A 24889-nucleotide genomic window follows, 5' to 3' on the forward strand; every position below is an offset into this window, starting at 1 on the left:
CTTTCTGAAGTGCTCAAGCCTGCCCCCTACCTGGGGGTCATGCTAAGATTAACCAACTAACTCCCCATCCCAGGAACTGTAAGGCATTCTTCGTGGCTTCTGATAAGCTGTATATGTCTGAGTGTGTGTGTATGTGTGTGCACGTGAGTGTGCATATTGGAGAAATAGAAGGGGAAGCAATGGTGGAGACTGTAAAAAAAGACAAGTTACAAAATTGCCAAATCCTGGGACAACTGATCTCCTGATCTAACATAATTTGCAACTTCTTCTCTAAATACACAAGGAATAAGCCCAATCACAGAGGGACAGTTAAAGCACAGTGACTTGCTTGGGTTTGAATTCCAGCTCTTCCATTTCCAGCTGGGTGACCTTGGACAAGTTGCTTAACCTTTCCGAGGCTCTGTTTCCTTATCTGTAAAACATCAATAATAGGAGTGCCTAAACCTTGGAACGTTTGGAGGATCAATAAGAAACAGAATCCAATGAGGAATTTACAAATTCTAGGGTGTCAAAAGCATTATCAGAGGTCATTTATTCCAGCCGTTGGCCTTCAATTCAGCATTATTCAATTCTCCCGTATTTCTGAATCTGTAAATCTTCCCTTGTGACCTGCCAGTACTTTAGCCACACTGTCAGAAATTTCTCCTTAAACTACCTGCTTCCTACCTATAGAACACAGTAGACGGGGTAGAATTGAACGCTTAAGTCCAAAGCTATTGTCAGACCTCCTGATTTCAGATCTTGGGCAAGTCACTTCACCTCTCCAAACTTAGCTTCCTCATTTGCAAAATGAGGATTCTAATTCCTCACTGAACTGGTCTGAGCATCAAATGAGAGATGCAGCCCTAGCTGATTTCCATCTGTGATCTCACATAGTCCTCGCTATCATCCTACAAAGTAGGGATCGTTGTCCCCTTGTACAGATGAGGGAACTGAGGCTCAGAGTGACACCGTGTAACCTAGAAGAGGATACAGTACTTGTTTCAAGCGAAAGCAGTTAAATCTCTGAGGAGGTCACACTGTCTGTGGGGCAGGGAGAGGGAACCCTGGACACTGCCCAGTTGCCCAGGACTGGCTGATGTCTTTTGTTTGTTTGTAAATTAGAATTCTTTTAATAGGTATTTTTAAAAAGGACTAAAATACCCATGTAGTTCTGCTGTGTTATCTGACCTAAAGAAAGTAAGGGGCAGAATGAAGAATCCCCGTACAGCTCAGTGGGCCCAAAAGTGAGCCTCACCACAGACTAAGGCATGCTCAGCCCCTTACCCACTACTCTCGACTTCGATCCCTCTTACTGTTCAAGGAGCAGTCAGTATTGAAGTGTATCATTTACTCCTGCCTTTGAGACAAGGTGGGCCATGCAGTAATGGGAGGCTGAAAAAAAGGCCATGTGTGATCTCCTGCTGCCCTCTAGTGACTGCTTAAGATGATTGCTCTTGGGAAAAATCTTAGTTCTTCCACGCCAAAGAATGATTACTGTGTGCAGAGCAACTTGCTAGGGGCTGAGGGCAGCAGGGAAGACAGTAAAGGCTTAGTTACGATTCAAGGAAGCCTGGCGTAATGACCACGAGGGTTCTGAACAAGAATTTGCTTAGAAGATCTATTCAGGGACAGGTTTGGAGCTAGGCACTGGTAGGGGTGGCAGGTGGTGGTGGTGAAATTATAAATAATGATTTGTTCCGATCCCAGAGTTACACAAGAGTAGAGATCTGATTAAGTGTATCAGCTAGGAAGGAAAAACAAAAAAAGAAGGAGAGGGGAGAGACTAGAGACAAGGCAGAGAGAAGAGATAATTGATGGAGCAGGATGGTAAAGGAAATAGGAAGAGATGAACTCCCAGGTAGCAATAGCAAGGATGTGGTCTGAATGTCAGACAGATCTCAGTTTGAATTTTAGTTTGATCAGAACTATACATTCAACCCGGTCCTCTTTATATAGTTATACAAGTTGTACACTACAGAATGGTGACAAGGCGAGGATGTGAGTGGGGACGGAATCCAGCTTCACCTCTGCTCCCCATGCATGTGCCCACGGGATCGAATCCAAGTCAAGGAACACCATTTCCGGATTCATACAAAAGGTGACTTACGGGCTAGCTGAGGCCTTCCATCTGACCATGGACAAGCTATGTCCCCTCTTGGAGCCTCTGCTTTTTAATGTATAAAATAAGCTAATAGCACAGACGAAACAATGTTGTTAGAATTTAAGATAATGCATGCCTGTGCCGCTCAAGAGATTTCAGTTCTCACTATTACTGGTATGATTATAACCACCTAATTTTATTTTTAAGATGTGGTGGAATGAGAGCTTGAAAAAGGGAAAAGGTAGAAAAGAAATTCACATTTCCTGAGCTTCTAATCCATTCTTTGCCAAGCACAAGACACTGTGGATCTCAATGAATCTTCACAACAGTGCTTTGGACTAGGAATATTATAATTTTTACAGCCACATTTTACAACTGAGGAAACAGAAGTTCTGAGAGGTGTCAGATGCAGCGAAAGACCATTAGGCATTCAGAGGCTGAGTCCAAAGGCCCTTTTCTGCCTAATGAATAGGAGGCCTGCCTTCTCCTCCCTAGGATCCCATTCCTCCTCTTTCTTAAGAATTCTGCTCAAAATGTGTCCCCTCCAGGAAGGATTCCAAGATTAATTCTTCTTCAATTTCTTCCTCCTCCTTCCAGTAGCCTCTTAGGCTGGGAGTCAAGGAGGAAATGCCCAGAAGGACTCATTCCTGGACAAGGCTTGGGGGAACTGGAGGCCTCTGAGATGCTAATGATTGGCCTTAGATGAAGACTCCCAGATCTTCCCGTTTGGACTTGACCCCGGGGCAGTAGAGCATGCCAGACCACCCTGGGGCTGGTGGGAGGTTGCCAGGTTCAAAAGTTCAGGAGGGTGTGAACCTAGGGTAGAGTGTGTTAGAGGCTTTGGTGTGAAGAACCATCAGAAGACAAACTGGCACCCTCTGATCACTTTTCTAGAGGGCTCACAGTCTTACTTTTACACTTCTAAGTATTTTCATCAAAATCTTAACAATACTCAGGTTAAAAGATCACCTTTGAACATGAAGACAGGCAATAGTTTTGGAGAACATGTTCAAGGTGAGTTACTTCTTGCATTAGCTCCCTCTTCCCTGTAGCTGTGCTGTGAGGGACACAGAGAGAGACTAATGAGCCCACCCATCAGTAAATAAAATCAAAATAAAGGGCTGAAATCCATCAGGGATTCCCTGTCTTATCATTGAGGAAATCAGTAAAATTAATACTAATAATAGCTAGAATTTTACAGGCACATATTCCAGGCCAAATGTTCCGCTCTTTGCTTTGCATATATTATCTTACACGGTCTGTGTAAATCCTAACAACAATGAGAGGCAGGTTTCATTATCGCTTTTTAAGAATGAGGATATGGAAGCTCACAGAGCTGAAATCAGGGGCTGGAGAGAACTGGGTTTCCACTCGGACCCGTCTTGTTCCTAACCACTTCTCTACTATCTTCAGCTGCCTCCGTTCTGCCAGATGACTGGAGATTCAGGCCTAGGCAGTTCTAAATTCTGGAAACTGAACGTGCAACTTCTGTTACTTCTGCCCATTGCATCACAGTGATTAGCAGTAAAACCCTTAAAATAAAATCAAGGGACAATCAACAGGGAATTGGTAGAAAACCTACGGTGCATCCACAGAATGGAGTCTTAAAAAGGAATTCAGACAGTCTTTATACGTGATTTGGAATAATCACAAATATGTTTTATTAAATGGAAAAAGCAAAATGCAGAACAGTGTTTATAGTGCTTTCTTTTAGGTAAGAAAAGAGTATAAATATATAGATATATGTATTATCTAAATATACATGAGATTTATATATAATACATATTATATCTACACACCGATTACACACATAAACAGACATATTTTTTCACTAAAAAACACTGAAACAATCAAAAAACTAAAAAAATGGTTACCCATGGGGTAGCAAGAGCATAGGGTCAAGGGGACAAGGATAGAAGCCAGAGTTTTTTGAGTATATCAAAAAAGAAAGCTAAAAACAATCTACAAATTATATGCAAACTAAAAAAAAACCTAGCTATATATCAATTTGTGGCATAACCACACAAATAAATAATTTTGTCAAGTGGCTTTAAAATGCAGCACTGTTATTTTACATGCTTAGTGAGAAACATTCCAAAGGAAAAATTATTTGCAAATAAATCTTAAACTAGATGTAATGACTTACTGCTAGTTGTGATACTGGAATCATTATTTTGAAACTATTATGTGTATATCATGGGCTACAGCAAACAAGGCATTACTTTCCTGTCATTAGGAACTAATATTATCAGCATAATAGGCACTCAGTCCAGGTATAAAGTCAAAGAAGTTGAGAAAAATTCTGTACACTGAAATTTCAACTTGAAATCATATAAACTTATGATTTGTTTTTCTCTTTTTAAAAAATAAACATTTCATAGCTCTGCAAAGGTCTAGAAGTAATGGCAACCTAGTAGCAATGAATATCTTGAATGCCCAGACTCTTGTTTTTAAATACCATTTCCCACTAAAAGGAACAAAAGATTCTTGGAAAGATTCCTTATTCCAAGTCTGGAATAGGTATGGTGCAAACTGAGCCTGGGATATCTTGCTGTGCCAAAAAGCAAGATAGCTGCCAAAGACTAATGTGGTCATTTCAAAAGGACATAGAAGCCAATTTAGAGGGGCTCACACTGGCCTAACATTGAACAAATGGAACATCAAAGTGAATAACGACTGCAATTGATTGAAATAGATCAAATAAATAAATTTCCTGTACTTCATAACATTCCTCAAACCAATGATCCTCACCACTGGAGATGGCTAGGAGACCAGCTCATTAGTCTGAAAATTGATAGAAGAATCAAGTATTAGTCAAGCTTTTATCATATAAACTGGATTTCAGGGTAACCAAATTTTTCCTTATGGAAATATTGTAGATAATAACAGCAGGAAGAATGACAGAATTAGAAAATTACCATTTTGCAATCCCTAATAAAATAATAGGTCTAGGCAGCTATCATCAATGAATCCTAAAAACATTAGCAGAAGGGCTAATGGGAAAATTTCTACTTGATGGAAGGGATTTATAGTACCTGGCCTGCTGATCAATCTTAACATCACTAACAGTTGTAAACCAGACATTACGTGCCTTTGATCTGATACCCCAGGAAGTACACGGCACGGCCTGCCTACTTCAGTTTGCACTCCTTGGACCCATGGATGGTATTCAAGGCTTTGTGAACTTGTACAGGGAAAAATATACATCTTTATTTTCAGTATCCTCTAAATGCAATTTAGCATTTCCTTAAATTATGAACGCAGGCAACAAACAATAGTAATGTAGCACTTCCTATGAACTGACACAAATTCATATATATTTCTATCACATTACAGTTGCTACAAATATTTCTAAATATTTATGTTCAACACTACTTAGAAATTATGATTGTTATTAGACTCTCCACTAGATCTTGTCATTAATAAAGCAGCACATATATTACTACATTACAAATTTTTTTATATTTCGATAACTATATCTTGATATAATTTCTTTCCCGTGTAGTCTCCATGTACTTAACTTTATGCATTTAAAAACATTATTCTGATAAGGGAGTCTATAATTTTCATCATTCTACACAAGAGGTTCATGGGACAAAAACGTAATGAATCCCTAGGAGAGAGGAACACGTTTAAAACACACCAAGAGGAAGCAATCAGCTAAATCTGCAAAGTGGAAAATTCTAAAGAACAAATGAGTCAATATCTTCCATTAATAACAATACAGGCAAAATTGCAGATGCAGCTATTATAGATTAAAAGGGAACTAATACAACATGTAGACATTTTGATCCTTATTTAAACACACCTACTATAAAAAAGATATTTTGAAGCAATTAAGGAAATTTGAATATCAACTGCTAGATGTGATAATGATGTTGAGATGTGTTAAAAAAAATAATTATCTGCCAGAGATACATAGTGAGCTATTTATAGGAGGAATGACAGGATATCTGGGATTTGCTTTAAAAGACTCCAGCGACAAAAAAACAAATTGGGGGTGAGGAATAGCTGAAGCAAATTTCGCAAAATATTGACAATTACTGCAGGGTGAAGGGCACACAGGGACTCAGTATGCCATTTTCTCTCCTTGCATGTGTACTTTTCTCAAAAAAACACTGAGAAAAAAGGGCTGCCAGAAGGATTACACAAAATCAGTAAAGTAGAACGAGGAGGGATTTTTCATATCTATATTATGTATGGTTTTGATGCTTTCTTCTAAATGCATTTTCACTTGTTTTATGTTTAAAACGTTTTAAAAATAGCAATAAAATTCCCCTACTTTTAGAAAAATAAATTAGAATAATGGATAGCATTGACATGAAAAGAATATGTGGGGCAGAGGTGGGCGGGGAGTGTTGGGGAAAGGTGACTGTTTATCTGTTGCCACCCAGTCTTACAGATGGAGTCTACAACTGATGGAGAGAGTAATGGTAGACACCATAAAGAGAAAGCTGGCTGATATCCTGGAGCCAAGAGGACAGGAAATTTGGACTGGGCTTGTGATGCGGGGCTTGCAGAAATAAGACCCATGGGAAAATTCCCAGCAGCCCTCATTTAGCATTGAGTTGAGTTGACGTTGATGACACGACACAGGGAATGTTCTCTGGGCAAGACTTCAATGCTACCAACATTTATCAAGCACCTACTCAGCCAGTGTTTGATTACTGCTGACCTTTGACCATCTACATTAGTTCAAACCATTGCAAACTGGGTCTGGTCAATGCACATAAATGTGTATGATATTAAAATAAACCTTAGGAATTCTGAACCAGCTGTTTTCATATCAGCTCAAGGAAACAAATCAAAAAGAAAAAAAACAAAATCTCCCTCCACAAGGACATTTTGCAGTCTTATTTGTGATGGTTAAATGTTCAAAGATGAGCTTGTCAACTTGACAAACTCATATAGCTAGTTTGATAACTATGAAGGCCAGAAAAAAAAAAAGGGGGATTTTAAGCATTTTCCCATATTAAGTAAATAAAATGTAAAAATCTGATATTTTTTAGAAAAATACCTGCTGGATACCCAGCATGATAAGAATGTATGAATGGATTAAAAAGGAACTGTGTAAATGTTGATACTTATATAAACATGACCAATATAATGGTTATATTAAGGTGGTGGAGAAAGTTGACTCTTTTTAAATGCTCTTTTATGCTTTAAATTTAAACTGAATCCAAGCATCTATTGAGTACTTACCATGGACCAGCTATAGGCTAGACTGAGAAAAACACAAGGATTGAGTATGGCATATGGAGATGAGTCAGAGTTTCAGCAGAAAGTAGAGTAACAACAGACAGACAGATAGATGCATAGAGATACATAAATAGAATGAGAAAGGGAGGGAGCCAAGAAAAGAGAAATGGAGGGAGGGAGAAAAGGGGAGAGGGAGAAGGAGGCAGGTAGGAGGGAGGGATGGAGCCTCTAAAAGGCCTGCAATGATCTTACCTCAGGATGCACGCTGCCTATTATCATCTCTTCCATTGGACTAACTTGCTTTTAACCAACAGAATATGGCAACATTGAGGGGATGTCACTTCTGTGATTAGATTACAAAAGATTGTGACTTTTGTCTTGCTTGCACACTCTCTTTTGCCAGCTTTGATGAAACAAGCTGTCATGGAGAGGCTCATGTGGCAAGAAACCGAGGGCAGTCTCCAGCCAAAAGCTGGCAAGGAACTAATGCCCTCAGTCCACCAACCCTTAAAGAACTGAAACCTGTCAACAACTACATAAGTGATCTTGGAAACTGATCCTTCCCCAGACAAACCATCAGATGAGACCCCAGCCCTGGCCAATAACTTAACTGCAGCCTTGTGAGAGACCGTGAAGCAGAGGATCTAGCTGAGCTGTGCTCAGATTCCTGACTCACAGAAACTGTGAGATAAGAAATGTGTATTGTTTTAATATGCAAAGTTTTGGGATAATTTATTATCCAGCGATAAGTAATACAGATAGATATAATTTTATATTATTTCATGAAAAGTCTAGCAATCATAAAACACCTAGACTGAGACAAATTTGGTTAGGATGTACTAGAATTTTAACTCCTTACATTTTCTCCCTTATATTCTAGAAGCAAGAAATTCCTCTTCCTCCTCAGAATTCAGTTGCTAATAAAGGAAGAAAGGGAGAATATTTTGTCAACAACAGTAATAATAACAATAATAATAATAATGACAATAGTAGCTAATATTCATAGAGAACTTACTCTTTACCAGGCAGTGCTCTAAAAGCTTGAGATCTATGAAGTCATCTAACACCATTCCTATGTGGTAGATAACTACTATTATTCCTATTTTGCAGAGATAGGAAGGAAAGTACAGAGAGGCTAAGTAAGTTGTCCAAGGTTACACAGTTTGTCAGCTGCAACAAGGTACGAAGCATTACTTCAAATCATCTAATCTATTCCGCAAAATAACCTTCCAGGTGGGTGGAACTGGGGTTCCAATTAATATGTGACCCCAAAGTCCTTGCTCTTTCTAGACATAGTGGTGGACTTAATAGGCAAACTTATTTGTAATAATAATAAATGCAATACAATGAAGATTACTACATGTTAGGCAACATCCTAATATCTAAGTGCTTAACATCCAATGTCTCATTTTCTCCCAACAATTCTGTGGGTTAACTATTGTTATGCCCATTTTAAAGAGAATGAAAGAGAGGTTAAACTAGAAATCTTCTTTGTAAACGGAGAAAACAATACTTAGCTCGTATGGTGATGCTATTGGGTGAACTGTCCCCTGAAAAGAGATGTTGAAATCCTAACGCCCATTATGTCAGAATGTGACTTTATTTGGAAATAGGGTCATTGATGATGTAATTAGTTAAGATGAGGTATTGGATTTTTAATTAGGTAATAAGGAGGTCATATTTAATCTGACTGGGACCCTTATAAGAAGACACAGACACAGACAGAGGAGAATGCCATATGAAGATGGAGACACACGAGGAGAAACAACCACAAGAGACTGAAGTTATATTGCCACAAGCCAAGGAATTCCCGGGCCACCAGAAGCTGGAAGAGGCAAGGAATGATCCTCGCTCAGAGACTTCACAGAGCATGGCCTCGCTAACTCCTTGAGTTCAGACTTCTCTCCTCCAGAACTGGGAGAGAATAAACTTCCCCTGTTTGAAGCCACCGAGTTTGTGACACTTTGTTATGAAAACCCTAGGAAACTGATGCAGGTGGTTTCAATGGTAAACGGTCTCTGCGGTTTTCAGCAAACAGGGTGCTAACTCCCCAGCTGGTCTGAGAAGAAGGGTCTAAGTGAGGTCTCAAACTATTTGACAGCAACTCTGCCATCTCCCCACCTGCAACACAGGCCCCTGTCCAGAGAAGCTCCTTGTCATTCTGCTGTAACAGGCCGCTCTGAGTCTCTAACGTGGCAGAAATCCAGAGCAGAGGGCAATTCCTGCTCTTCTCTGGTGATGCTGCTCAGACCAGCTCGAGTGTCTTTGCCTTGACAGGATCACACTCTGTGGTCAGGATGACAGCCATGATTGTCCCTGTATTCCTTGACTTCCTAAGCATTGTTATCTCTCCTTCTCTCTTTTGAGTTTTAGAACAAACCTTACTCAATAAAATAAAAAGATAGCTGGTGTCATAAAATGTGGGTAAGTCTTTGGATGGTGGTTCAGAGTGTGTCATGGGCCTGACTGGCCTGGGTTTGTACCCCAGCCCTACCACTTCCCAGGAGGTGACTGGAGGCAACATACTTAATCTCGCTGAGTCTCGGTTGTCTCTTTTGTAAGACGGAGCTACTGATGTCTACTTGAGCCACTATTGAGTGGATTAATTGTGACACGTGACAATATCTGTGAAGCGCCCGGTATATTGCTAGTGTTCAAAAAATGGTGTGCTCTTTCCCAACTGACCCTACTGAGTTGTTCTGCAGCTGGAATAACTCTAGGTCAGAAAGGGAACGAACGTGATTTGCCTAAGGTCACATTTCTGAATCTGACTCACTCTGCAACTCTTATGTGCTGGGCACTGTGCTAAGAGAAGTGATGACAAACGGGCATTGTCCTTCAGCCCACTAGTGAAGATTGCAGGGAAGTGGTTAATTAGATCCCAATCTAGTATGTGCTTTGTGAGAAATCATCAAATTACAAGTGCTGCTACTTGCTGAGCATGCAGAGAGCACCTTGGAGTTCCCAGGAGCTCAGGAAGGTGGGAGAAGCAAGCACTCCTTCTCCCCTGGCCCTGCAAGGTTCCGTTTGCATCCACTGGCTGCCAATTTTGAGCAAAACCTGCCACAGGGCCCTTTAGCCCCTGACTGGGCCCCCTCCTGACTCAACCTATTCCTGGCCTGTCTGGTCAAACCCTGGCTAGCCCTGGACTGCAAGTACATCCTTGAAGTCTCAGATAGCTCCAGAGCTCTATGCTAACCCAGGCATCCAGAGCCCCCAGACCTGTTCAAAGGATGCCATGAAGTATACCAACTCAGCCTCCTATTGCCTTCAATATCTGAAATGCTGGGGCTTCTGGAATCAGCAGTCTCAAGAGTGTAAGAGCTAACTGCAATTAAAAAAAAATATATATCCTCAATTAAGCGAAAATCTCTATATATCCATAATCTTGGTTAATCCTCATAGCAAACCTCATCTCCTTTTAGAGATAAAGAAATGGACAGAGAGATTAAACAAGGTTAAGAGAGTGGGTTCTCATATAGAATCAAGTTCCAATCTGGGCTTTATACTTATGAACATGTGGCCTTGCTGTTTAACCACCTGGACATCAGTTGCTTATCTACTAGGGTCATTGCGAGGATGAAGAGAACCATCATGTGAAGTGCTCCAGCCCGACACGAAGTGCTCAAAGATGTAGGTTTTGCTACTGTTTTTGATCGCTGTTTTGTCATTATGTAGGGTCACATACCTAAGTGGAGTTTCAAGTCCAAACCCATCCTACTCCAAACCCCTTCCCGCTCCTAGGCTATACTATATGGTCACCTGCAAGAGCCAGTAATTGGCCTCAAACTACCTATACCTAAGCGGCCACAGGTCCTCGCAGCCAGTCGGCCAGACCACCTCCCACATGGGAAGACTTTACCCTTTCCTGGCTCCCTCAAAGCTAGACTTGGATTTGGGTTCCTGGGTACCTTCGATCTGCAGGGAGGAGAGCTCTACCTAGCGTGCATTCCTGTATCCACCTCTGCTGTCGGCCTCCCAGCTGAGCAGGAGGAAGACTCCTTGGGCAGAGCAATTTGTTCAACAGATAAACTTGTCTCTGCGGCGGCGTGTCACAGGGAGAAACGCCGGGCCCGAAGAACTACCTTTCTAAGCGAGTTCAGCTTCCGTGCTGGCCCCAGAGTGGAAGTTGCGGTCTTCCTTAGCCCATTTCTCAGATGGGAAAGCTGAGGTTCAGAGAGGCCTTCCTGCGAGGCGCCAGGCTTTGTTGAGGACCACTCCTGGAGGTCGTGGTTTAGCGACAGGGTTGACACACATTGGAGTCGGACACACGAGTTCTGGTTTAGCTCCTGACTCTGAGGGAACTTGGGCAGGCCCCTTTCGCCTCAGTTTTTTTATCTGTACAACGGAGACAGATAGCCGGATGACGTGTTCCTAGGGCTCCGCGATTCTTAGCTGAGAGCTCTCCCCTACGCGGCCACTCCGCCCGCCGGACTTCAAGCCCCAGCATGCGTCGGGGGGCGGGGCGCAGTGACGGACAAGCGGCTCTGCGAATTGGTGCCCACTAAGGGGCGCGCGCCGGCGCGTGCGCAGAAAGCGACGGGCGGGTGGGCTGGCGGCGGTGGACGCGTCGGAGCGGCGGGCGGTCAGGTAGGGGGCGGGAAGGAGGGTCGGGGACGAGGGACCGCGGCCGGAGTCGTGGGCGGTGGCTGACCGGCGGGGCAGGGGGCTGTGCTAGCGTGCAGCGGCCGGGCCACGCCCAAATGGCAGGGTCTGGGGAGCGGATCTGAGGGGCAGGGCCGAGGTGGGGATGGGGGTGGGGCGGCGAGGGGCAGGCTGCGGAGGGGACCGAGGAGCTCGGAGGAGATGCAGCTCCGGGAGGGGAGCGAGGGGCTCTGAGAAGATTCGCGGTGCAGCATCTCGGGAGGTATGAGGTAATGTGGGGGCCCTGAGGAGAGACGGTGTGCAGCATCTGGGAGATGGGAGGGGATCTGAAGGCTCTGGAGGGATCAGGGGTGCAGAATTTCGGAAATATAGAAGAAAATTGGGGAGCCCTGATGAGATTTGGGGTGCAGAATCGCAGGAGACTTGAGGGAATCCGTGGGCAGTAGGCATGGAAGGGGGAGCAAGATCTGAGATCGGAGGGAGCAGGGTCTGGGGCTATCCTAATTGCTAAGGAGGAGGCGTTTTCCCAGGTGGACTCTGGGGAAAATTGAGGGGCTGAGTTCTTGGGGGGCAATATCTTGTTAGCAAAAAGAAGGGACCTGCCTAAGGTTTGAAGACAACCCGTGCCGTGACATGGGATGGGTAAAAGAGGAAGGAGCAAGGTTGGAGGGTGACACACTGCCTGCTGGAATGCAGGGGATGGGGACTCAGAGTGAGGTGTGAGATTGGGGTGTGAAGCTGGGATGCAGGGTTGAAGTCTGCGGAGACGTAGAAACAGGTTAAAGGAGCTATGTCAGAGGGATTTGGGCGCATGAACGCAGAATTGGTGAAGGTTGCAATATAGAGTCCAAAAGGCTGGAATTCTGTATTGTAAGAGAGCTGGGAACAGGATTTGGGGCTGGTTGAGTGGTGGGGTGGGGACATATCATCTGAGCTATAGAATTAAAGGACTCCGAATAGATTTGTGGATTGGTGTCTTGGGATGCTAAAGGAATTTTCCTGAAGTCTCTGCATGGGAAGGGAGGTCTGGGGACCCAAAGACCTAGAAGTAATGCATGAAACGATATATGAGTGTATGAACTTTAGCAGGGTTCAGGGGTTCAGCAGCAAAGTCATAAGTCTTTAGAGATCAGGACTCCTGAAGGAGAGACAGAATCTCCCTTTTCATCAGGCAGCCATGGTCCTGCCACTGCCTCCACTGTGAACCTGGGCCTGCTGAAAGTGGTAGGCTTGGGGGAAGAAGAGAGTTGTCAAAGGGGGCATGAAGCAGGAGACTATTCAAGGTCATCTGCCTAAGTTCCCCTTTCCCTGTGCCTTCAAATTGTGACAGCACTTAGTGTGTGAGACCTCCAGGGGATGAGTGGAACATGATCTCAGGCCTTATTTTGCTCATCAGTTAAATAAATAGATTGAATTAATCCTATGTAAGGTCCATTACAGCTCGAAGAGGCAGTGGCCCTGTGAATGAGGTGTTTGGGCTCAGAGAGAGACACGAAAAGGTGTACAAACTCATATGTATTGAGCATTTAGTCCTGTACCAAGTTCCAAAGCAGTGGTTCCTAACAAGGGGTGGTGTTGTCCCCCCAGGAGACATTTGGCAATGTCTGGAGATAGTTTTGGTTGTCATAGTTGGGGTGTGGGGTACTACTGGCCTCTAGTGGGTAGACACCAGGGATGCTGTTAAAACATCCTACAGTGCACTGGATAGCCCCCACCATAAAGAATTATCCAGCCCAAGATGTCAGTAGTGCCAAAGATAAGAAACCCTGCTCTAGAGTCAGATATACTGGATTCAAATCCTGGCTCTATCTCTTCCTAACTTTGTGATCCTGAATGAGTTACTTAACCTCCCTGTGCTTGACTCTTCATCTGTAAAATGGGGTTAATACCAGGACTTACATTGTAGGACTATTGTGAAGATTCAGAGAAGTAAATGATAGTGCTAGTATTTGGTGTATAGTTAGTGTTCAAAATTTAGTAGGTTTCAATTTTTATACCTACTTTCTTACTCAGTTTTTCTAATATCCCTACTAATCAGGCTCTAGTATATCCAGTTTTACATATAAGGAAACTAAGGCTTAGGAATTGACTAAGGTTCCTTAGCTGGGAATGGCAGAGTGAGGCTCAAATTCAGATTTCTGTAACCTTGTATATTCCTGCTCGTTTTTTCCTTGCTGGGGCCTGCTTAGTCTTATCATCTCAGCCCATTCCCCTCAGTGAAAGGACTGCTCAGTGAGTATGGCTGATATCAAATGAAACTCTAAAGGGGATAAATCTGATTAGGTAGGGAGTAGCCCTGGACTTTGTTCTTCATTTGCTCTTAGACCAGGACCGGTGGGTAGATAAGGGGAGGAGCTTGAGGTTAGCAGGAGGATGACATGAATGGGACTAGAGTGTGAGGTATGGAGACGACTGGCTTGAAAAAATACCTCATACCAGGGATTGAAGCTGAAGGCATACTCTCCAGAGTAATTACTGTTCTGAATGATCTCTTTGGGGCATCTTTCCCCTAGGACAGAGTCACAGCATTTTCTGTCTCAGCTCCAGGACTAGCTACAGCATTGCTAAAGCCAGTTGAGAAACATAGTAGGACTATAGGTCAGAAGGCAAGAGACTGAGCTGGAATGTCCACACACACCCCTAAGGAAAATTATGTAATGGGAATTGAATCAGCCTGGGAATCAGAAGCTTGAAATCCAAAACTTCTTCCCCTGCTGCTAAGTTACTAGGTGATCTGGGACCACCTGCCCTTGTCATCTTCAGTCTAGTAAAAATACAAATAGCTCCCATTTATTCAGTCCTTACTATGTGCATCTGTCCTGCCGGTGATCCTGCCAACCATCTAGGTGTTGTTCCCCATTTTACAGATGAGAAAACTAATAGGTTGCATAATCCAAGGCTACATAGCAAGTGGCAAAGTAGGGATGTGAGCCCAGTCAGTTCTGTCTGACTCCTGAATTACTTTGCACTAGTTTTATTAGAAAGGCTTTTCCAACACTTAAGAACCCATAGGCCTATGTCGAGAGAGGGGTTGGTAGTCAGAAGTTTACAGGGCCCTTGAAGTGGATCATTGTCTCTGTGACACTCCCTCCATTATGTCCTGGAAGAACAATCAGATTTAAAAATCATTCCTAGGTGGCTTTACCAGCCTGTCAGCCAGACTCTGCCTGGAGCTAATGGTAGCCTAATCGGCTTGGGAACTGTAACTCGTCTTTGGAGTGGGTGTGGTTTTATGGCTGTGAGTTGACACACCTGGATTTGAATCTCGGTTCTTCTACTTCCCAGCTTCGAGACCCTTGGACAGATTGTTTTTCTCCAAGCTTTAGTTTCCTCGTTTATAAAGAGGAATAACACATACTTCACATGGTGGTTACGAGAATAAGAGATAATGTATAAAAAGTGCCTGACAATAAATGGTCGTTTTCTGAGAAGAAGGCAATGCTGGAAGGGAACTGAATGTTGGTTTGCCAAATTTCGCTGACCCAAGGAGCCGCTGCGAGTCTCCTCCAAATTCCCATCCCTTCTTGTGCCTTTCCCAGGATCTGCTTCCTGATCCTTTAATCAGAATCTCATGATTAAATGAGCATGTGTTGTCTGCAGAAAAAGAAACTGAAAGAGAGTTGAGTGGTTTGAGATGAGTCGGAGGTCTGCTGAGAAAAGGCTGTTGATTTTTCCCTTGTCCTATATTCTTTGAGGCATATTGGCAGCATTGGTGTTACCCAAATGTTTGTGGAAGATGCCAGGGAACCTTTCTAGGTCCTGCAGTTTTAGAGGAAGACAGAGAACTGACAAGCATTTTTCCAGCAAAGTCTGTTATTGATTTAACCTGCCCTTGACATATTTTGGCTATTTCCTTTCCCACAAACATTTCCTTCTGGGCTGTTTTGTGTGTCCTAGACTGGTCCACCTTTGGGGTCCTGTCTGTGTTTCCCTATAAGCCCCCACCTGTTGAGTTTATCTTAGCTGTTTACAGGGGCCTTAAATGCACTGAGTAATTTAAACTGGATTTAGGACTGGTGTGTGTCAGGTGGGGAAGTCACTGACTTTCTTAACATCAGTCCTGCTAGCCACTCCCAGAGAGTGACCATTGGCTTCTGGAGATGGTTATGCGCTTGATTAGCATTCCACTCAAATGCAGGAGGAATCTATGCAGTTTAGAAAGCTGTCATGAAAGGAAATGTGATAAACCTTGCAAAAAACCCAGTCAAACCAGGGAAGGGGGTGAACAGTAGGATAGACCTTTATGTCTTGTAAAAGGAAATGCAGTACTATTTTATGTGTTTTCTAGTTTTTGGGTGAAGAGCTCTATTCACGTCTGGTTTTGCTCAAAATTATATCTCCAATGTTTTCATGGGGCTGGACTCATACTAGGTGCCCAGTAAAGATTTGTTTAATTAATTGCTTCAAGTTCTCCAGTTTTGCTCATGGCCTAGGCCCCAGGGGGCTGATAGAGGTAAAGGAAGTAGAGATAACTAGAGAACTACCCTGTGGTGGGGCCTCAAGCATTGGATGGAGATTTGAAACCTTAGGTCATCTCTCTTCCTTTGATTCTGAGAGCAGGTAAAACAATCTCCCAGGAAGGCTCAGAATTTTTGTTTTTGAAATGTATGTATCTGTTATCTTGGGTACCATCTCCCTGTTGAAAAGTGCCTGTTCATTTCTTCTCATAGGCTGGGTGGTAGCTGCCACTGCTATTCCTCAAAACTATTATTTACTGCACTGTTAATTGCATGCCTGGCTTGGTACTGTCCTAAGCGCATTATACACATAATCTCATTTAATCTTTACAATAACCTTGTGAGGAGGATACTTTACAGCCCTTTTTCTTAGATAAACTGAGAACTAGAGAGGTTAGGTCACTTGCCCAAGTCTCCACAGTTAAGTGGTAGAGCTGGGATTCAAATCCAGGAAGCCTGATCCCTGAGCCCGCTTTCTTAATCTATATCATACTGCCCTCCCCCAGCTCTTGCCTTTTAGCCCTAGTTCTGCTGTATGATTTATGAGGTCTTGGTTTCTCTCTCTTGATCTCAGTTTACTCATCTATATTATTCCTTGAGATCACTGCTAATTCTAGCATTCCATATTTAGTCTGTGCTAGAAGGAGCCACAGCAGCTTATTTCCTGGGCAAGAGAAGTTGTGAATTCATTTGCCCATCAGTTTCTAGCATGGGTATCTAGTGCCCTCAATCAAATTCCTTCAAAGCTGACTGGTCCTTTTATTAATCCTTATGTGCCTTTATGTGCCATGAAAGGAGAGACTCTTCATCCTTTCAAAATGGCAGTAAACTGAATGCTTTAATAATACTGTACTAGTTGTTATTGTTGACACCATTCTTGATTGTTACTAAAATTATGATAAATAACAATCTTTCATTACATACCTACCAGTTTCTAGGCTAAGCACTTTATATGCATTATCCCTAGTTATCACAGTAAGCTTCTTATAAAGTAAGAAAACAGGTCTAGTGAAGTTAAATAACTTGCCTACTGTCCCACAACTTGTAAGTGACAGTGCCGACTTGATCCCAGTTCTGTCTGACTTCACGGTTCGTGCGTTTTTTGGTTTGTTTTTGCTTTTTTTCTGCTGTGCTGGTTATTTATATTACGGACCGGGGAAAGCATGGTGATGCAGAAGCGGCTAGATCAGGCTAGGATGTGACTGTAGAATTTTTCTGAGTCTTAGGGCAGCCGGGGCAAACACAGCTTAAGGGTAGATTCTCATCTGCAGGTGAAGAGCTGGGCTAGTATCAGTATGAGATGTGCCGTATTAATCATGAGATCAAAGGAGTGGGAGGTGGGTAAGCTGAGGTGAGAACGACGTGAGGGGTCAAGAGTTGACAGTACAAAGTGTACAAGAGGAAACACGTTGAAGGTATCGTGAAGACAGCCAAGATTATAAATAACATGCTGGGGGTTCATCTGATTGGTTTTAGATTTTACGGCTGGCAGAAAATGGGCAGCTAACTTAAAGACTTGGGATGCTACGACAATTTCTTTCACCTGTCTAGTCTCTTCAGGGAAACTAAGTTCAAATCGACCTTCCATTGGAGTCATTCTCAGAATTAACAATAATTACTGGATGTGTCCTGGATGAGGGGCTGTATTTGCCTTAGCTTCAAATCAGGCTAGGATCCTGCTGAAAGCAGTGTTCCCAGGTTGTGGAAATGGGAGACATGGTTTAGGCTCTTTCCAGGTCTGAGGCTGTCTCCATGCCTGATGCTTTAGTGATGGGAATTCATGTTTCCCTGGCAAAGCAGGGCAGCTTCAGGGCAAGACTCCTTTACATGCTTTTCTGCCTCAAAAGAGCCTAGTGAAGCTGCAGACAGCTGAGATAATTTGGGGTACGGATGTGGCATAGTAAATTCATTTTTAAAGTGGATCGCTGAGACAGGGAAGCAGGGAGCTTTTTAATTGAAGGAGGTGATATGATATTCCAGAAAGCTGGGGAATGAATTTGCTGGTATCTTTACAAGTTGGCAGACTTGTTTAATTAGCTGATCTGCAGTGCCAGCTCTGGGAAGAACAGATGTCCCTGTGCATTGTAAGGTAACATGCTCTGGATCCAAACACCAAATGTTGCCCTCAGTCTGTTGTCCCAGATGATGGAAGAGAGCACTGAAGCTATTTTACTGGTTTAGAATTGAGAAGGTTTGCCTGGATCCTGAGCTGAGTTTTCTATCCGTATTTCTATATTGTCCCCAGACCTATGGCATTTAAGAATTCAGCATTCACAGTTTCCGATTTTCACATGAGATCTTCATGATATGCGGTAATGTGTCATTTTGTAGAGGCATGGATTTGAGTCGTAATAGCTTGCAAGGCTGGTGTGTGGGAGTAGGTCACTCAGCTAATAAATCAATCTAAGCCAGTCTACAGCAGCTAACTCTCATAACTGTATTACTGTTCCTCCTTGTGGAGAAAATTATATGCTACAAGGCTGCATTTCCCAGAGTATGGTCTAGAGAGCACTTGTTAATAAGTGTTATATGACAGTAAAAAAAAAAAAAAAAAGCTTGAAATAATAGTAATGTTGGGTTAGACAAAGTTAAACTTATCTGTTTTGTGGGTTCTACTAAGTTTGAGCTATGTGACCTTCAGCCAGTTTTTCTGAGCCTTAGTTTCCTCAACTGTAAAATAGGATAATAAAAATAGTACCTACTTCAATGGGTCATTATGAGGATTAAATGTGATTATACGAAACATCTAGCATAGTATCCAGCAGATAGTAGGTACTAGATAGATACTATTTCCTCTCTAGTAAAAGAGAAGTGTAATTTCAGGGAGCTGGGATTGCCTTCAGATAAATTGTACATGTCTCCTGCTGAATATTTGTCAGATTGCATTCAAAGCTAAACGTGACGGAAATTTGTAATATGTATCTCTGCATTGACTCCCCTTCTTCTGTTTGCCTGGAGGAAGAGTTGGCATTTGCAAAGCTTGCTGCATTGTCCGTAAAACCAAGCATGCTTGCCCTCCACCTCCTTCTCCTTGATGGTTGACCGGTTGACCATCTGCATATCGTGAGACTGCACAGGTGCAGCTGTAGGATTTGCATTTAAGAAGAGCTAAATTTATCCATGTGCCTCACCTTACTACATCTATTCATTCTAATTTTGGTATAAATTGACAATGACATAAGGCTGCAGAGTACTGAGATCTCGTGTTCTACTTCATGAGCATATGTGGGTTAAGGAGGGTGGGAGTATTGATGGCATGTACTCTGTAAAGCAGGGGGTATTCCAGGCCCAAGATAAATTGTCTTCATGAGGCGCTACCATTTTTTTAGTCATCTGGGCGTGAGTCTTCTGGCTGTCTTAGCTCCACCGCTTCCCCACCCTAATCCACTGAGTTTACAAATCTTAGTCATTGCACTTCTGGAATATTGCTCAAATGCATCTTCTTTCCATTTTCACAACCTGCTGCCTAGTTCAGGCTCCCAATTACCTCCCCCAGGCAATTTTGCAGTAGCTTCCAAACTAGTTTCTCTGCTTTTTTTCTCCACTCCATTCAGCTTTGATCATATCAGTTCCTGCTCCAAAACATGCATTGCTTCACTATGCCCATCAAAATGAAGTTCAAAGGTCTTATTTTGGCTCTGTAGACTTTTATCATCATTCTCCACTTCCTAAACCGGTTACTATAATCCCCCTATATTTTCCCACAATTTTAACCTAAGGATGAGAGAAGAGAGACCTAAAATTTAAGGGCTTTTTGGTGCTGAGCCAAATGTTAGCATTGTATACACTACATATACTATCTCATTTAATCTTTACATTGACCTTATGAAGGCAGCATTATTCTCATGTTACAGACGAGGAAACAAACCCAGAGAGGCTGTGTTCTCTTCTCTTTCTACTTCTGGAAGTTCTTGTCCTTTCCCTTGTTTTCTAACCTTTGTTAAGACTGAGCCCTTTGCCTGGTACTCCCTTTCTCCTATCTCCACATATCTATGCATCCCTCAGGTGTCTATCAAGTGCCATCTCCCCTCAGAAAATTCCATTTCCTTTCAAGTTAGAGTGAATCTCTCCTAGCCCCCATCAAACTTAGTTCATATTTCATTTATGATACTGCTTTCTGCCTTAATTATTATTTACTTAGTTCTTGTCTTCTTTCCTAAAGGTTGAGCATCCGAAGGGCAGAATTCATGTCCTGAAAACTTTAGTGTCAGTATAGTACATGGTCCCTAGTCTTAAATGGGTGGATAGGTGAGTAGATAGAGGGATAAATGAGTGGAAAATACATGTATTTTCTGACCTAATGTTTTGCTGATCAACTAAAGCTAATCATCATCATCATTTTCTGTTTCTCTGGATGATCCCTAGGCCCCCAAACATGACACAGTAAACTCTATACAACACAATAAAAAAGTCTCCATGCTCTTGCTCACTCAGTTTTCTTTGCTTAAAAGGCCTTTATCTATCTTGTTGCCTTGTTTCTTTCAAGACGTATCTCAGGAGTGTCACTGCTTCTGGGAAGGCTTCCCCTGTTCCTCTAGGCAGAATCCATTCATTACCCCACCCGCTGTGCTCCTGCAGAACTTTGCGTGTAATCCTTTCCTGTACGTAAGTTTTCTAGTAATATAAATTATGAATTTTAGACTTCTCAAAATATAAAAATAATAATGAACATTTATCAAGCATACTACTTTCCAGGTGCTATACTAAGTACATCGTATTCATCATACTATTTAACCCTTCCCAAAACCATATAAAGTAGGCAACATTATTATTTAAATTTTATAGTTGGGTGATGGGAAACTGAGCTTTGGGAAGTTTAGGTTACTCCTTTAAGGTCACACAACTAAATATACTGAATTTGAATTTTTATCCAGTATGCAATGCCTTGTCTGTTTTGTTTCCTTGTGTGTCACCATTACCTAACACAGTAAATACTTGTTAAATAAGTCAATGACTGAATGAGTGATCATAGTTATTCTCTAAATGTTTCGTGAGTGAATTAATTCTTACAGGCAATGGAATAATGACTTCTTTTTCTCTTTAGCAGGATTTGACCTTCTGGAGCATGAATACTAAGCTGTTCAGTTCTGGGCTGTGCTAGCAGGACCCTTCAAAGGAAGAGCAATGGCCGCAGCAGCAGCTTCTCACCTGAACCTGGATGCCCTCCGGGAAGTGCTGGAATGCCCCATCTGCATGGAGTCCTTCACAGAGGAGCAGCTGCGGCCCAAGCTCCTGCACTGTGGCCATACCATCTGCCGCCAGTGCCTGGAGAAGCTACTGGCCAGTAGCATCAATGGTGTCCGCTGTCCCTTTTGCAGCAAGATTACCCGCATAACCAGCCTGACGCAGCTGACAGACAACCTGACAGTGCTGAAGATCATTGACACAGCTGGGCTCAGTGAGGCCGTGGGGCTGCTCATGTGCCGGTCCTGTGGGCGGCGGCTGCCCCGGCAGTTCTGCCGGAGCTGTGGCGTGGTGTTATGTGAGCCCTGCCGCGAGGCAGACCACCAGCCTCCTGGCCACTGTACACTCCCTGTGAAAGAGGCAGCCGAGGAGCGACGACGGGACTTTGGTGAGAAGTTGGCCCGTCTGCGGGAGCTTATGGGGGAGCTGCAGCGGCGGAAGGTAGCCTTGGAAGGTGTCTCCAAGGACCTTCAGGCAAGGTATAAAGCAGTTCTCCAGGAGTATGGGCACGAGGAGCGCCGGGTCCAGGAAGAGCTGGCTCGCTCCCGCAAGTTCTTCACGGGCTCTTTGGCTGAGGTTGAGAAGTCCAATAGTCAAGTGATAGAAGAGCAGAGTTACTTGCTTAACATTGCAGAGGTGCAGGCTGTGTCTCGCTGTGACTACTTCCTGGCCAAGATCAAGCAGGCCGATGTAGCACTACTGGAGGAGACAGCTGATGAGGAGGAGCCAGAGCTGACTGCCAGCCTGCCCCGGGAGCTCACCCTGCAGGATGTGGAGCTCCTTAAGGTGGGCCATGTGGGCCCCCTCCAAATTGGGCAGGCTGCTAAGAAGCCCCGGACAGTCAACATGGAAGATTCCTGGGCCATGGAGGCTGCAGCCTCTGCTGCCTCTACCTCTGTTACATTTAGAGAGATGGACTTGAGCCCCGAGGAAGTGGTTGCCAGCCCTAGGGCCTCACCTGCTAAGCAGCGGGGTTCTGAGACAGCCACCAATATCCAGCAGTGTCTCTTTCTCAAGAAGATGGGGGCCAAAGGCAGCACTCCAGGCATGTTCAACCTTCCAGTCAGTCTCTACGTGACCAGTCAAGGCGAGGTGCTGGTTGCTGACCGTGGCAACTACCGTATACAAGTCTTTACCCGCAAAGGCTTTTTGAAGGAGATCCGCCGCAGCCCCAGTGGCATTGATAGCTTTGTGCTGAGCTTCCTTGGGGCCGATTTGCCCAATCTCACTCCTCTCTCAGTGGCCATGAACTGCCATGGGCTGATTGGTGTGACTGACAGCTATGACAACTCCCTCAAGGTATACACGTTGGATGGCCACTGTGTGGCATGTCACAGGAGCCAGCTGAGCAAACCCTGGGGCATCACAGCCCTTCCATCTGGTCAGTTCGTGGTAACTGATGTGGAAGGAGGAAAGCTCTGGTGCTTTACTGTTGACCGAGGAGCAGGGGTGGTCAAATACAACTGCCTCTGCAGTGCCGTGCGGCCCAAATTTGTCACCTGTGATGCAGAGGGCACCGTCTACTTCACCCAGGGCTTAGGCCTCAATTTGGAGAATCGGCAGAATGAGCACCACCTGGAGGGTGGCTTCTCCATTGGCTCTGTGGGCCCTGATGGGCAGCTGGGTCGCCAGATTAGCCACTTCTTCTCGGAGAATGAAGATTTCCGCTGCATTGCTGGCATGTGTGTGGATGCTCGTGGTGATCTCATCGTGGCTGACAGTAGTCGCAAGGAAATTCTCCACTTTCCTAAGGGTGGGGGTTATAGTGTTCTTATTCGAGAGGGGCTCACCTGTCCCGTGGGCATTGCCCTCACGCCTAAGGGGCAGCTGCTGGTCTTGGACTGTTGGGATCATTGCATCAAGATTTACAGCTACCACCTGAGAAGATATTCCACCCCTTAGGGGATGAGAAATATCCATTTCTTCTGTTCTCCAGCTAACTTCCCTTCCGTTATTCCTTGATTGTTGGTGGTACCGTGGAGTACACCCAGTCTGTGTCCTGATTCCAGCTGGGTAGTCTTAGAATTTTAGAAGCTCTGTCTTAGTTTATTTGCATTATTTCCCCCCCTAAATATAGAGCTTTAACAGATGCATTGCCCCAAATAGGAGACATGGTGGGGTTAGCTGAAGCCTGATTAGAACTCAGGCACTTCTGAGCCTTCAGTAGAGAGCCTTTTGCCCCTGTATTTGAAATTTGCCCTTGTAGTGACTCTTTGTTGATTTTCCTCTCTTTTGGCTTTAATGACATGACCCTGGTCCATTATTTCCTTCCTATTATAATGTGCATCATCTGTGACACTATCTCTTCAACCCTGCTGCATTCAGTGTGCATGCTCCCGTGGGATCTGCTCCACCTTTCAGTGACATTTCAGACATCGTATCCTTGTGGCATGATGTCTCAGGTCTGATCACCTTTACTGGTGTGAAAGCTCATTCATTTAGCACCACCAAGGGAGATATACAGTCCCTTTGGGAAGCAGTACCTCTCAGCTCTGGGGGTTTTGTGCCGTCTTGGATTGGTCTCTAAGTGCAGATGTGACAGAATGGTTTGACCCTAGTTGGTTGGTCTTGCAGGGTTTAGTCTGGACATTGCTTGCCTTTTTAAAGGAGCATATGGATTGGAATTATGCCAAAGCATAGGAAGATGAGAATAAACAAACATAAATGCTAACACAGACAGCAAACACTCTTGGATAGTCTCTAGGGCTCCTCATTTTTCATACTACTTCTCTCCACTGACCTGTGCTAAGAGTTGTCTGCAGAATTGTACAACACAGGCCAGGGCCAACAAAGTGGGGAGGTGGGCACATCTCATTTTCATTACTAAAACACAAAACTGTTGGATCCTTATTCTGTATCTTCCTCAAGTGAGTGCATATTTGGTTTCGGGATTTATTTCCATTCCTCTGTCAAGCATTAAATAATTGATAACTGTTTCTTCATCACTGATGTTCACGTCTTTTAATTAAATAAGGAATTGGGGAGGTGAGGAGAGGGATAAGTGGTACAGTGCTGTTTGGCTTCCATATCTGACACTGCATTCCTTGAGAGCATTAAGGATCTACCCAGGTCAAAATTCAGCCAAAAGCACCATTATGTAAAGATAATCCAGCTCTTACTCCCGCATACATGTGTACAGAGTCATCCCCAAGGTCTAGAGTCACAACACCGTGTTCTAAACTGAGCCTCCACCATCTGCTTTACCCTTATAATTACAGTTCAAAAAAGGAAGATGCTTTGTGCTTTTAAGACCAGAGGTGGTTGAGGGAATTTGTGACAAGGTTCCTCAGGCTTTGGTGTTTATTAAGCAACATAATCTTGCTCTTTAGGTGCAGGGCTGATGGCAAGCCAAAAAGCTATT

At 43.7% G+C, this 24889-nt stretch overlaps 2 protein-coding genes across 11 annotated transcripts in view; one reads left to right on the top strand and one right to left on the bottom strand.

The window, feature by feature from the left end:
- ASTN2 (astrotactin 2) overlaps positions 1-24889 on the bottom strand; it is an 828204-nt gene that overhangs the window by 183362 nt on the left and 619953 nt on the right. The window lies entirely within an intron of this gene.
- Positions 11752-24470, top strand: TRIM32 (tripartite motif containing 32). Of its 4 annotated transcripts, none has more exons than XM_023628759.2 (2): positions 11752-11872; positions 21392-24470. In XM_023628759.2, exon 2 carries the CDS (start codon positions 21469-21471, stop codon positions 23428-23430), a length of 1962 nt encoding a protein of 653 aa, XP_023484527.1. In that variant the 5' UTR covers positions 11752-11872; positions 21392-21468; the 3' UTR covers positions 23431-24470. The 4 variants fall into 4 exon arrangements, with proteins under 4 accessions (XP_023484527.1, XP_023484526.1, XP_005605800.1 ...); XM_023628758.2 differs by having other exon boundaries at positions 11791-11872; positions 21389-24470; XM_005605743.4 differs by lacking the exon at positions 11752-11872 and adding an exon at positions 11895-12156 and having other exon boundaries at positions 21389-24470.

Source organism: Equus caballus, chromosome 25 (assembly GCF_041296265.1).
Source record: "Equus caballus isolate H_3958 breed thoroughbred chromosome 25, TB-T2T, whole genome shotgun sequence".
NCBI lineage: Eukaryota > Metazoa > Chordata > Mammalia > Perissodactyla > Equidae > Equus > Equus caballus.

Excerpts from the sequence above, each read along its gene's own strand:
- TRIM32 (XM_023628759.2), top strand. The coding sequence starts at position 21,469 with ATGGCCGCAGCAGCAGCTTCTCACCTGAACCTGGATGCCCTCCGGGAA.